The sequence below is a fragment of the Caenorhabditis elegans genome, chromosome II (assembly GCF_000002985.6).
Source record: "Caenorhabditis elegans chromosome II".
Lineage (NCBI taxonomy): Eukaryota > Metazoa > Nematoda > Chromadorea > Rhabditida > Rhabditidae > Caenorhabditis > Caenorhabditis elegans.
The window spans coordinates 10,270,164-10,282,580 of NC_003280.10; the positions used below are offsets into that span (position 1 = coordinate 10,270,164).

Sequence of the window (12,417 nt, forward strand, 5' to 3'; positions counted from 1 at the left end):
AGCCAAGAATTAATATTAAATCAATTTTTATTTAAATTTTCAGTGGACAATTAAACAATTTTTGATGAGGTTCAACATGAGATTCGTACATAAAAATTTCGCGAGATCGAAAAAAAAACGAGAGAATAGAAGAAAATTGTTTGAGGAAAAGTCAAAGAAAACCAGTGAATGGATACACAAACTAAACCCGCTGATTTATGACAAATTAGAAGTGAATTCTCAGAAATTTCAGAGTTTCAATTGTTTTTTTTGAAGGAAAAATCTTCAAACTAAAGGGCAGTCTAATTGGTATTTTGGGGCTATTTGGGTAGGGATTACTGTAACCGGTATTCGTATGGATGTCGTATTAGTGGACGAAAATCAAATAAGCCATTTCGAATGAATCGATCGTATTTCTCAGTTGCCGGTGGTGCATACACTTTTTCGTAGAGTCGGTTCTGAAATTTGAAAGATTTTAAGGATTATGTCTTTCAACAAAAAAATATCTACAACTTATTTCTACTAAAAATTCGGCCAAAAGTAGTAGGAAATTTTTTTTCAAATTTTGAAGAATTTTAAAATAAAATTGATTTTTTTTTGTGTTGGTGTCCCTGCTTGTCAAAAAAAAATCCAAAAATAGTATCCAACATTTCTGTAAAACCGATTTTCCAGGAAATGCTTCGGCTTTTTTTATTTTTGGGCTATTTCTTTTTGCAGCAGACCGCATGGTTTTTGAATTTTTTAAAATGAAAATTTAATATAGCTTACCTGTGCACTAGGAAGTGCTGCAATCGAAGGATCATTGTAATAGTTTTCTGATGCTGCCAAACGTAAGAATTGGCTTAGTGGAATTGAGAGACCTGAAATGATTCAATGTTCCAAAAGTTGAGACAGCTCCCCAATTTTCTAGTTTGAGTTTTTAAAAGTTAAAAAAATATTTGAAAAGCTTAAAATCTTACCTTGCGTGAAAATGTAGAATAAACAAAAAACAATTCTAGGCAATCGCATTGTTCCAAGATCTTCTGCAAAAATAAAAATCAAAATTTTTAGTGCAATTTGCTAAATTTGGACCCTTAAAAACAAAACAAAAACGGAACGACTTTGAATTTTCGAGTACATCCTCCTTCAAAGAACCGCCCATTTTCTGGAAGGATTTTTCAGGGCCAGAAGAAAAATTAAAGGAAAATGGTAACGAGGAAAGAAGAATGCGTGGGCGGGAGGACACAAAATGTTCAATTCTTTTTGGAACTTGATTGGATTATCAGGTCTTGGAAGACATGGAGAAGAATTTGCAAAACAAATACACTTTTAAGGAATTTAGAGTGAGAGAAAAAGGAATTTGCAAACAAAATGAGGAAACATTGAGGGAAAATTGAAAAGAGTGGGAAAATCAGTAGTACTATGGAGCCGATGATGTAGGTAAGAATGAGAATAGTTGATTATTTAGATATTTTTAAATGAAAAGTTTTTTGATTGCTCACGTATGTATCAAGCCTAAAGATACACATTTGAGAAATTCCCAGAATATTTATATTTTCATGAAAGTCTCAATGAATGGCTGATAATCTATGTGCAATGATTTTGATCGAAAATGTATTAAATACTTCCCACTTTTCAGAAAACTAACAGATTCCGTGTATTCTATAAATTTACCTCAACTAATTCAATTTTTGTAGTTCTACCTCAATATTGTACCCGCCTCCAATCAAAATTCTACGTCAGAATAAAAATGAGCTCATATTTTTTGTCTTGCCGTCTAAATGAACAATAAAAAAGCAAAAGTTACGCGGAATTGCATGTGGAAGTGAAGAACACTGAGACGCTCAGCACATAATTAATGTAATTGGCAAGAATGGGTGAGTTATCTAAACTACAATTATTGTGATCTTAGATTTTCGAATCTGAACATTTAAATTAACAAAATTGAAGATCGCGCAGTTGAGTAATAATTTATTTAAAACCAGCTGAAACAGCAAGAAAATTGGTAGTTTATGTTGTAGTTGTTATGTAGCTTGTAACCTTATTTAAAAAATATTACGATAAAAAATTTAAACCCAGTTTCTAAAACTCCCAAAGAAAGAAATAGCGAAACTTTTGTGCCCAAACAATTTAGAAAAGAAAATTAAAATTATTTCCCTATATAAGATCACAGTTTTTCGATGCTCTGCGTTTAAAAATTTACATTTTCCAGCAAAACCAGCTTATATCTATCAGTGTCTCATCTGCCTGGTTTTTTCAGCTGCACAATGAGCCGGTGAGACATTTAAAAAAGGAATCTATTCGTGAACTTATAGAAAAACAGAATACCCACATATGCCAAAACTAGGTCTTGGAAGTCTGTAGAGGGTAGGCTATCACAAAAATTAAAGCGGTAAAACGTAAACTTTCAGAGTACTTTTAGGTGAAAATCGATCTTGTAAAATCTCTCAAAAATTATCAAAAAATTTTTGAAGATTCAAACAAATTTAAGATTGCCTTCCTACTTTTCAATACTCTTTAAATTTTCAAAAGCCTGCAAAATAATCAAAAACCTTACGTCTCGAAAATTAGTCAAAAAAGTCACTGAAAATTTGAAATTTCAGGGCTGAGAGTTTACCTTCTCAATTTCTACCAAAAAATACTATTTTTACTAAAAATGATTCCTAGCTCAAATAATCAGAATATTGAATCTTAAAACTATTTGCATTATTCTAAAACTCTATAAATACCTAGACCAACTACGTTCACTTTCCCATGGTATTTTCCTTATCCTTTCCACCTCCATTTGCCACGTCACAAATCTCGTAGTTATCTAGAAGCAATCTATAATTAAAGCTCCCCGTTAATCATTGTTTTCAGAAAAATTTTTATTTGTGCACCTCCGGGTTTTCAGTAAATCACAGGTTGTGAGAGCATCACAATTTAAGACAGGGAACTAATTTTTCTAACAAAATCTAGAATGAGTCAATTTTGCAGTCAAATTTTGGAAAGTGCGTTGAAGTGAGGAAACGTTGTAAGTTTGAAATTGGTACCAGATACTTCAGAAGAAAGAAGAAAAATTAGAATTCCAGTCAGTCTAATTGAGTTTCTAGTACCTACAGGACACTCGAAGCGTCTTGAAATTTTAGCGGGTTTTTTTCGAGGAAAAACATAAAATACAAACTAAAACTAAAACAACCTTTAAGGTAGTTCTCATTTCAAATCTCAAAAATATACTCTGAAACATTAAAAATCTGAAAAATCCCAACAAGTCGCTGACTTTTATATACCAAAACCTTCAGTCTAGACACTGTCACTATCCATCAATTCTCAATGTTTGTCATTTGATTTGGCTTCAGATGACCTTTTTCAGCATGTCAAACCGAGGTCTAGACTAATTCTTGAATCACAAATTAGATGTATATTTTACTGGGAAAACGAATGTTTCGAAAAATGATAGGTAGAATTTAAATTCAGGTTTTATAAATTTTCAGATGAAACTTGAATTTTTTATAATTCTGTTACAGATCGTCTACATCGGGCCATTTATTGGTTTCATTTGATACCGAAAAATCATAAATTTTTGTTTTTCGGTTTGGCTCAAAAAACCGAACGGGAACTCTAAAATTTATCCGGCTGCTCTTGTTCTACATAAAAGTATCAATGTTAGGTATGTAGGCACATCTCCACGCATGCCACACACACATATAGACTTTAAGGTACATATTGCAATTTCTAGGTGAGAAGCTCAATTTCTAAAAATAAAAAGCAAGTCTAAAACAATTTCAAAATTGAAATTTGGACATAGAATTCAAAAATTCTGAAAAACTTTGCACTTGAGAATATGCGAGGGCGGATATAAATATGTGCATAAATCCTTGAATTTTTGCGCACACTTTTTCTGACTCAAAGCCAAAATAGAAACAAAACTGAAAAATATGGGAAACTTGACCCTCTGAGTAGCAAAGCATAGCAAACTAATGCCGAAATGTTATAAATAAATGAATTAAGTAGGTCAAAATGGAAGCACATAATTAAAATGCAAACTTTGGTCAATTGGGTCAAAAGGGAATAAAATTAAATAAAACATTTTTGAAAGGATACATCAGAATCAACACAGAAACATATGATGATTCTGATGACGTTGAAGTCACCATTCAAAAGTTATTCTTGGACACCGACACTATGCTTCATAATTCATCAAGTATTTTTGCCTTTAACTCACAGACGACTACTACTACGACTCCCCGTACTCATTAGGGCGTGGGTGGTTTTGTTGCAATGAGAGAGAAGATATGAATGAAGAAGGAGGTCAGTAATGATGATTACCTAAAGTGTTCAAAGTGTTTTGAATGGAGTTAAAGTTGTAATACTCGCAGATGTTTGAGCTACTCGAGAACTTGTTTGGAGATGAGTTGGTTGGTCAACAAGTTTCAATTGGAACATTATTTTGGTGAGGACCAAAAAGCAACCAACTGATTTGATTTGATTTATTTAACATAACTAATGCAAACCAATGATAATTAGAGGATCAGGAATAGAGTAGCAAAATTTTCAGGGGCAAAACAATATAATTGGCTGGACCTGCAAACTGAGTGACTCTATTCACAACTGTTTTTTTGGAAGTTTCAGAGAAAAAGTACAAATTTCAAAACTATGAAGGTTTAAAAACACTTTTCTTGAAGATCTCACAGAATTTCACAAAGGGTACAAGATACTCACTGTAGTTATTTCTATTAGCTTGAAAAGTCTAGGGAAAATACGATATGTTTAATTTTTTGAGCTGAAATACTATTAAAACATTTCAAATTGTATTTTAATGAACTGCAGGTAATTATTTGATATAAAGCTGAAAAATAGAAAATTTTAACCAAGTTTCAAAAAACTACCATAACCGCCTCAGATTTTAGATATATGCAGAAGAACTTTTTCGATCAGAAAAAAAATTGAAATTATATCCATTTCAGAATTTGTCTTCTTGTTTTCAAGCTCAAAATATCAACAAAAAACCAAATGTGTGATCACTGATAAGAAACAAAACGGGATTACCTTCATAGAATATTTTCTCCGCCTACACTTTGAATACATACAAATGAAACGAGAAAATGGTGATCCTGGGTTTTTGATTGATAAAATCTATTGTTGGACTATAATAAGAAAGAAGTGATGAAGATTAAATTCATTTTTGATTAAATATGATCTCATAGTTCAAGTTGAAAATCCCTTGCGAGTAAAAAAAATTGAATGATTCAGGTTTGTAAACTTTTAGAGCGGAATCATATCTCAATCATACTCAAAGAAATGTCAAAATGAATTAGCCTTTTTTTTTGAAATTAGATTATATTATCACGGAAAAGTAATTTTCAGACGAGGTTCATGTGCTGGCTAGCAAACGTTGTAATAAAAGTTATGCAACAGATTATTTACAAAAGTCAAACTTTTGTTAATGACCTTTTTGTACATTTTGATCACACAAAACATTGAACTCTAAAAAAATATTCAGCATTTTAATAAATATTCTAAAATTGTTCCTGCTCCATGAGCAGTTCTCAATACGCAAAATAAACAGAACTAAGAATCAGTGCAACACGTAAATTGTCTTTTTTCTGCTTCTTCCTCCCATTTCATCCAATTTTCATTGTGTTCTTCGTCTTCAACGCCTTCCTGAAATAGCCATCCTATTTCCGTATTTTGCAACCTCTCTCTCATTCCCATTTCAATCCCTCTCGGGACCCTGTGGGAGCTAGAAAATGCAAAATGTGATGATACGCAGGGGTGTGAAATAGAAAAGAAGTGACGACACTTTTTCACTTAAACACAACACAATCTCGATTGCAGAAGAAAAAGAAGAAGCAGACGTCATTTGAAAATAGGTTTGATGGGAGAAATTGGAAAAACATGGAAGAGCAAAGAATTTATTTAAAAATTTGATCTGAAAGTAACTAGTTAGTTCGTGGTTAGATGATCTATGATTGAAGAATTTCAAATTTTTCGGAAATCAGGAATGACTGAATTTGAGAACTATAGTTGTGTTGAAAAAACCTAGAAAATATATAAAATGGTATTAATGCAACTTCCAATAACATACCAGGCTGGTATCACTCAATGGTATCTGCAGACGACTCCACGCAAATCAGTTGAAATGTAGATTTTGGGCTCTTTTGAAACGGTTCAGATTGATGAAACGCAAGAACTTGTGCAGTTTGCATAACATTATCGATTGATAAAAATTCTTAATAATAGAGAGAATAGAGAGATGAAAGATGACAAAACTTTTCCAGCCTTTTACCGTATATTATCTTCGGTCAGGAGATGGTTGGGTTTTTTAATCTTTCGATTCAAAAGCTTCACCTGTACAATTTTCTATATGAAACGTATATGTACATGCATACTTCGAAACTAGAGAGCACGAAACAAATTTCAAAGCTAAAACTCTATCCAGAGCTGACAAACCAAAGTGAACCGTACAATTTTGTTGGGTGTACCACCTCTTTTCTGAAGTATTCAAATAACTGGACATCAAAATTTTCTGAAGTAAAAAATGGAACTCAACATGAATACTTGATAATCAAAAACCCAATACTGTCAATGAATACTGTAGCTTCGAAAAATTTAGAGTTGTATAAACTTTGAAAAAGAAGTGTACTAGCAAAACACCACTAGCAACATTGGACGAAACTTGCACAACTCAAACTTCAAAAAATCAGTTCTTCAAAAAGGACACGTGTCGATTATTTTGAATACCGTGGGAACCACTTGAATGGAAAAGATCGAAAACCAAAAAGTGTCTCGCAAGAAAAAAGACAGAGAAACTCGGAGAGAATCCTAATATGGTTTTTTTGTAGATTGTACATTACACCGAGACATCAGAATTTCAGCTTACAGCTCTGATAGTAATATTAGCAAGATGAATGAAAATAGGAAGAATGAATATGGGGGTGGAGAATGTACCTAGGGAATTTCGAAAATTTGCTATTTGACAGAAAAAGAAAATAGAAAAGAGTAGTCATTAGCAGAATGAGGAGTTTTTGGAAATAAAGCGACAGTTGTATATAATTTGTAGCTCGTGGATACGAATGTGCAAAACTTTTGCATCTTTTTTAGGATGTTTTGAAATTGTGAAACACGAAAACCTGGCTAACGGCGATTATTTTAAGTTTCAAAATATATTCGAGAAGTATTCGAGAACTAAAAAAGTATATAATATTGAGGGCAAATGGTACAGTGCTGAAAAATTGGAAAAAATCATTGTAAAAATTTACTTTAAAAGTTTCGTAATTATTTTATTGGCACTAAAAAAGAAGTAATTAATTAATTTTCATTTATCCAAAATTCGAACACTTCAGATTGGTACAAGAAGAATTTTCAGAATTGGATGCAAAAGGTGTATAGTTTTTGTATGTTAGCAATGATCTATCTAACAAAAATTTTGAAAACGGATATAAAATCTACAAAAGGTCATGCACATATTCCAAATATTACAAAAAAGCGTTGAAAAATTAGGAAAAATGCTAAAAAATAATCTGGAAATTTTCATTAAAATTTGGAAAAATGAAAATCTCCGACAATTTATCAAACTTTTTTAAAACAATTTGCAACTTCTTGTCAGTTTTAGAGATTTTTTCAAAATGATTTACTAAACTAAAACACATTTTCAGGTGGAATGGGAATTTGTGCAAAAGTCAGATTTTTTCTAGAAAAATGACAATAAATAGTCGTGACAGACTAGACTGTGCAAAATTAGGATCGAAAGAATTCTCCATTCATTTTTCGATGAAATCATTTCCAACAACAAAGTCGTTGACTGAATGACGATGCCAATTAAGAATAGTTTACCATGTGTCACTCAGTCACATCATCATCTTCATCATCGTTATAAACCTCAGAGGAAAAGCAGTTGTATTTTTAAGTTTTTTCCTTTTTTTTGAAGAAAAAAATTCGTCATGCGAATTAAAATATAGAATAGTAAGTTTTGAAAAAAAAAAGAGGGTGGAAGTGTATATTCAGAAGCGGAAATTGAAGGTGGCGGTGGGGGTGGAGGTGCTGATAGGGTTGATGACATACATCACACGTCCAGATCAGTTTCTTTTTGAATTTTAGGATTTTTGATTTTAGATTTGTCATACCGACGCTGTGTAGAAGTTCAAAACTACTTGGTATTTGATAATTCAGGTACCTCGTGCCAAAGCCTACCTACTTTAAGGAAACTTTTGCTCAACACGTGTCTGAAAATGCGCTTGCCTCTTTTGACAGATTTTCCAAGAATGACTTTTAATGTTCCTGTTAATAATCCTTGATTTATTCGGAGAACCTTTTCTGCCATTTAAGGTTGCACTTTTTGAAGATAATTCAACTATTTGATACTAAAGTTAAATTTATAGGAGCCTTGCTTTTCCTTAAACAAAAAATTAAAAATATAATTTCAACGAGGAAGTTTAGAACACATTTTCTCCGAATAGCCCTCGAAAACATCCCTTCTAGTTATCGAGTTCAATTTGTTTTAGTTTTTTATCAATTGCTATAAATACATATGCTCCAATTTTATCAAAACTATCAAAATATGGCGATGAGTTTATTTCGTTCAACACAGAGAGTTTTGAATGAAAAGAAGAAAAAGTTGGGAAGAGAGGTTCACCACTTGTTGGCAATCACCATATAAGCGGGAAGACGTTCCGAATATGGAACCACTTGGATCACTCCATATGCATTCTCGTTTGCAGCGATTTCTGAAAATTAAAAAAATGTTCTGGGTTAAGTAGAACGGTTGAGTTTCAATCCTACGTAGCGTATCTAGCCTACGTAGTGCGATTGATTATGAGAAAAAAATGAATCTCACCTCTAAATATTCTCTTGAGATCCGTTTGACTAGGAGCCGGCACTGATGAGCAGATTGCAATGAGAAGAAACATTAGAACCACATTAATTATTCTGGAAAAAAATATTGCTGCCACTTTTTTAAAAACTATGAAACACATAAAAAAATAATTTCTCAATATATCTACAAACTCTGAGCTACATTATGACAGCTCCTAGCTTCATAATGTTTAACTTTACATTTTAATTAGAGTGTGAATTATTTTGTAATTTTTATTCTGATAGCTGAGCAGTTCTTCAACAAAACGAAATACCAGCTTTGAAAAAAGAGAAGGCAGACACGGAAAATATTCAAGCCCACCGTTCACCGGAAAGATCTTGAAGTGCTTTTGGACAGCGCTGATTTGGTTAGTAATTGTGATAATTAATAGGAAATCCTTATAATTGAAGCTGGAAACAAAAAAATTATCAATTTGTTAGTTATTCCTTATCTTTTTCTGGAAGCGGTGAACTTTTCCAGAATACTTTTTTGAAAGGCTCAAATCTTGCGAAGATTTTTTTGTTTCGAAATTTGGAAAACACAAAAAAATCATTAACCAACCGTATAATAATTATTTTCCAATCAAATAATTATATAAACTTACAACGCGTTCATCGTATGTGTGATGATGTTGCCCAAAAGTTTGATCGCCGAGTCAGCAAGCCTTTCAAGAAGGCAGGGCGAGCGCGCGGAGGCTAATCTGAAAATTGAATTTGAATTTGGGACGGATTTCCGAATTTGATGGCGATGACGAAAAATGGAGAATGAACCAAAAATTGGTGGAAAAATGGGGAATTCTGTAGATCAAATGATGATGTTTGGGATGTGTGATGACGTAAAAATACACTTTTTCAAAAAATAGGTTATCACATTTTTTTGAAATATTGCTTCAATTCCTTGGTTAGCCAAATTAATTTTCAGAGAGAAGAATTGACATTTATGAACAAGAAACTATCCGAATTCACAAAATAAGGGTGTAGTATGTACAATACTTGTGATCACAACTTTTTTCTTGGATTCAATTTGTATTGTTTTCCACAACATGCAAAAGCTGAGTCTCACAGAATATGTTTTTTAGTTCATTCCAAAGACGTAGTGTTTCTCGAAATAAATTCATTTAGTTATGTACATGCTTAATTATTATTACTTATTTTTCTTGTTTCAAAACTCGGAGTATCAGAGAGTATATAGAATTGGAATTGATTATCATTGTGACAATGTTGTGATCTTTGCCAAAAAATGTTTTTTGTGGAAATCGTTTTGAAATGATACTTTTGAAACAAAATGTCATGAGAACTGTTATTTTCTGTATCATACAATTTTGTCAAAAATTGAATTTCACTTTTAAACTTTTCACAAAGTACCTAAAAGAATAGAATAAAAATTTGGAGAAACTGGTAGAGAAAATGAATAGAAAAGTTCAATGTTTTCAAATGAAAAACTAGTTAATTGAGAGAGAAAGATCACGTGACATTGCCAATAAAACTTGGAGCAGATGAGCCCATGTTTGACAAGTTTAGGACAAAATGTAAGTTTAAATTTGAAACGAAACATTTTGTACTTTGATCTGAAAATGTTCAGGATGAAATTGAGAAAGATTAAACTACATAAATGTTTGGAAAATGTTCAAGAAACAAGGGAGAATATTCATTAAACTGAGAAACCACAACGATATTTTACGAAAAAACTTTAATTTCTTACCATATCCGTTCAAAAAATTTACATTTTATACGAGAAAAATTGAGCTAATAGCGTTCAAAATATGATTACACTTTATAACCCCATAAAAATATTGACATTTAAATACCAAAACATGCTCATCATAAGATATGTATAAGCCTAAATTCTTGGAAATGATCAGATTTGGACAAAACGGGAAAATGCGAGGGTGGCAACAAATAATCGAAGAAAACGAAAGAAAATGGGACATTTTAGAAAAAGAGGAAGGACGGGCGTCGGAATTTTTTGGGGTGTTTTGGTTTTGTTAATTAGTTTTTGTTTCAGTGATCCAGTGTGGATTTTGTGAAGGGATTTTTTATGTAGAAGGCAATGGGCAGATTTTTTTAAACGACAATGCTTCACCTTCAACCCTTTAAACTTAAATCTAAAATTTTTCAGATAAACATTTTAAGAGCTTGTTGAAATATTTTAATTTTTGAAACGATCTTAGAAATTTTACAGGCGTCGAAATTAGTGAAAATGCACTGAAAAAATTTCTGATTGAAATTTATGATGAAGACCCTAAACCAAAGAAAACTTTTAAACACATTTTTTGCCATTTTTAAAGAAACCTTTGAACCCTTCGAGTTTTAAGAACCCACAGAAATTGGAGTCTAAAAAACAAAAGAAGTCTGAGTTCCAAAGTTCCATACTCTGATTTTGGTGTGTGGTGACGAGAGAAGACAAAGGTGGGAAGAAAATGCGATTTTCTGCGAAAAAGAATAGAAAGAGAATAGAAATGGATCGAACGGAAACAATTTTCTATTTTTGGGTTTCCAACTGAAGGATTATGCTGAAATAAAACAATTGTGATTAGTTTAATTGGAGATTTTGGATCAAGGAATTAGATTTTTTATGAATTTTTGAAATACTTTGGTACTATGATGAAAATTATTCGATTGCAGAAAAAAATGCCTCTGAAAATTTTGAAGCATATTTAGAAGTGGAGAAGGCCACATTCCAAAAAGGTTTTTGTGAGTATCAGGCAGGGGGGGTATTGTGGAAAATTATTTATAAATTTGAAGAAATTAAAATTTAAAAATGAAAATTCTTACTTACTAGGTATTACTACTTTTAGTTCAAGAAACATACTAAAATAATACTATTTCCGGTTTAAAACTAGTTTTTTATTAAACTTATTGGGTCATAGTGTTCAGAAAACAATTTTTGGTACCCACGAGGGAGGACTGTCTTATCAGAAACACTATACGATAAGGAATAGTTAAAATGATAAAAGTCATGTGAATTTTGGAATTTAGAATATGGAAAACGCTTTTTTTTTAATTCTGGAACGAAATTCGTAATTTTCAAAGAAAGTGACTAATGTTGACAAGTGACATTTCGAATTCGAAAATTCAAATTCGAAAAAAAGGGAAAATTAGTGAAAAAAATGAGGGGGAGGGACCACGTCACACAGACGGACTTGAAAAAGTTTTGCAAAATTCTTGGTGTTCTATAGGGCAAAGGGTGTTTGGACACGCAATCAGAAGAAAATGTGACGTGATCTACAGAAAAAGGGGAAATTTGAATATTTTGAGTTTGGATGAAAATAGAAACAATGATGTCAAGTAGTAGGAAGATATAAAATTGTTTAAAAAATTAATAAAATTTTTACAAAAAAAATCAAGTAGAATATTTCGGGAATTTGTATTTTGGTGTTGAGAGATTTGGAATCTATATGGTTTATTTGAACTGCCTGAAAGTTCTTAAAACTTACAGCGCAACCTCCTTCAACTGGCTTCAACAGTATGCCCACAGAAATCCTACAGTACCCTAACTGCACTCTTGCAGAATACCAGCATAACTACTGTGAATAATAAAACATGCGTTACTTAAATTGTTTTATGTGTGGAAAAACTACAAAACTTAGTATTGATGTCGGCTGCAAATTTGGTTCGACCTAAATT

At 32.0% G+C, this 12,417-nt stretch overlaps 2 protein-coding genes across 2 annotated transcripts; both read right to left on the minus strand.

The window, feature by feature from the left end:
* Positions 1-11: 11 nt before the first annotated feature.
* On the minus strand, positions 12-1,030 carry F54B3.4 (Neuropeptide-Like Protein). Its single transcript, NM_001267309.3, has 3 exons — positions 939-1,030; positions 748-839; positions 12-437 (listed from the first exon to the last, which is right to left on the minus strand). The coding sequence occupies exons 1-3, from the start codon at positions 985-987 to the stop codon at positions 315-317; spliced, it is 264 nt and encodes an 87-aa protein (NP_001254238.1). The 5' UTR covers positions 988-1,030; the 3' UTR covers positions 12-314.
* Positions 1,031-8,498: 7,468 nt separating this feature from the next.
* nssp-23 (uncharacterized protein) lies at positions 8,499-9,498 on the minus strand. Its single transcript, NM_001377850.2, has 3 exons — positions 9,396-9,498; positions 8,774-8,865; positions 8,499-8,663 (listed from the first exon to the last, which is right to left on the minus strand). Exons 1-3 carry the CDS (start codon positions 9,404-9,406, stop codon positions 8,569-8,571), a joined length of 198 nt encoding a protein of 65 aa, NP_001364582.1. The 5' UTR covers positions 9,407-9,498; the 3' UTR covers positions 8,499-8,568.
* Positions 9,499-12,417: the final 2,919 nt, after the last annotated feature.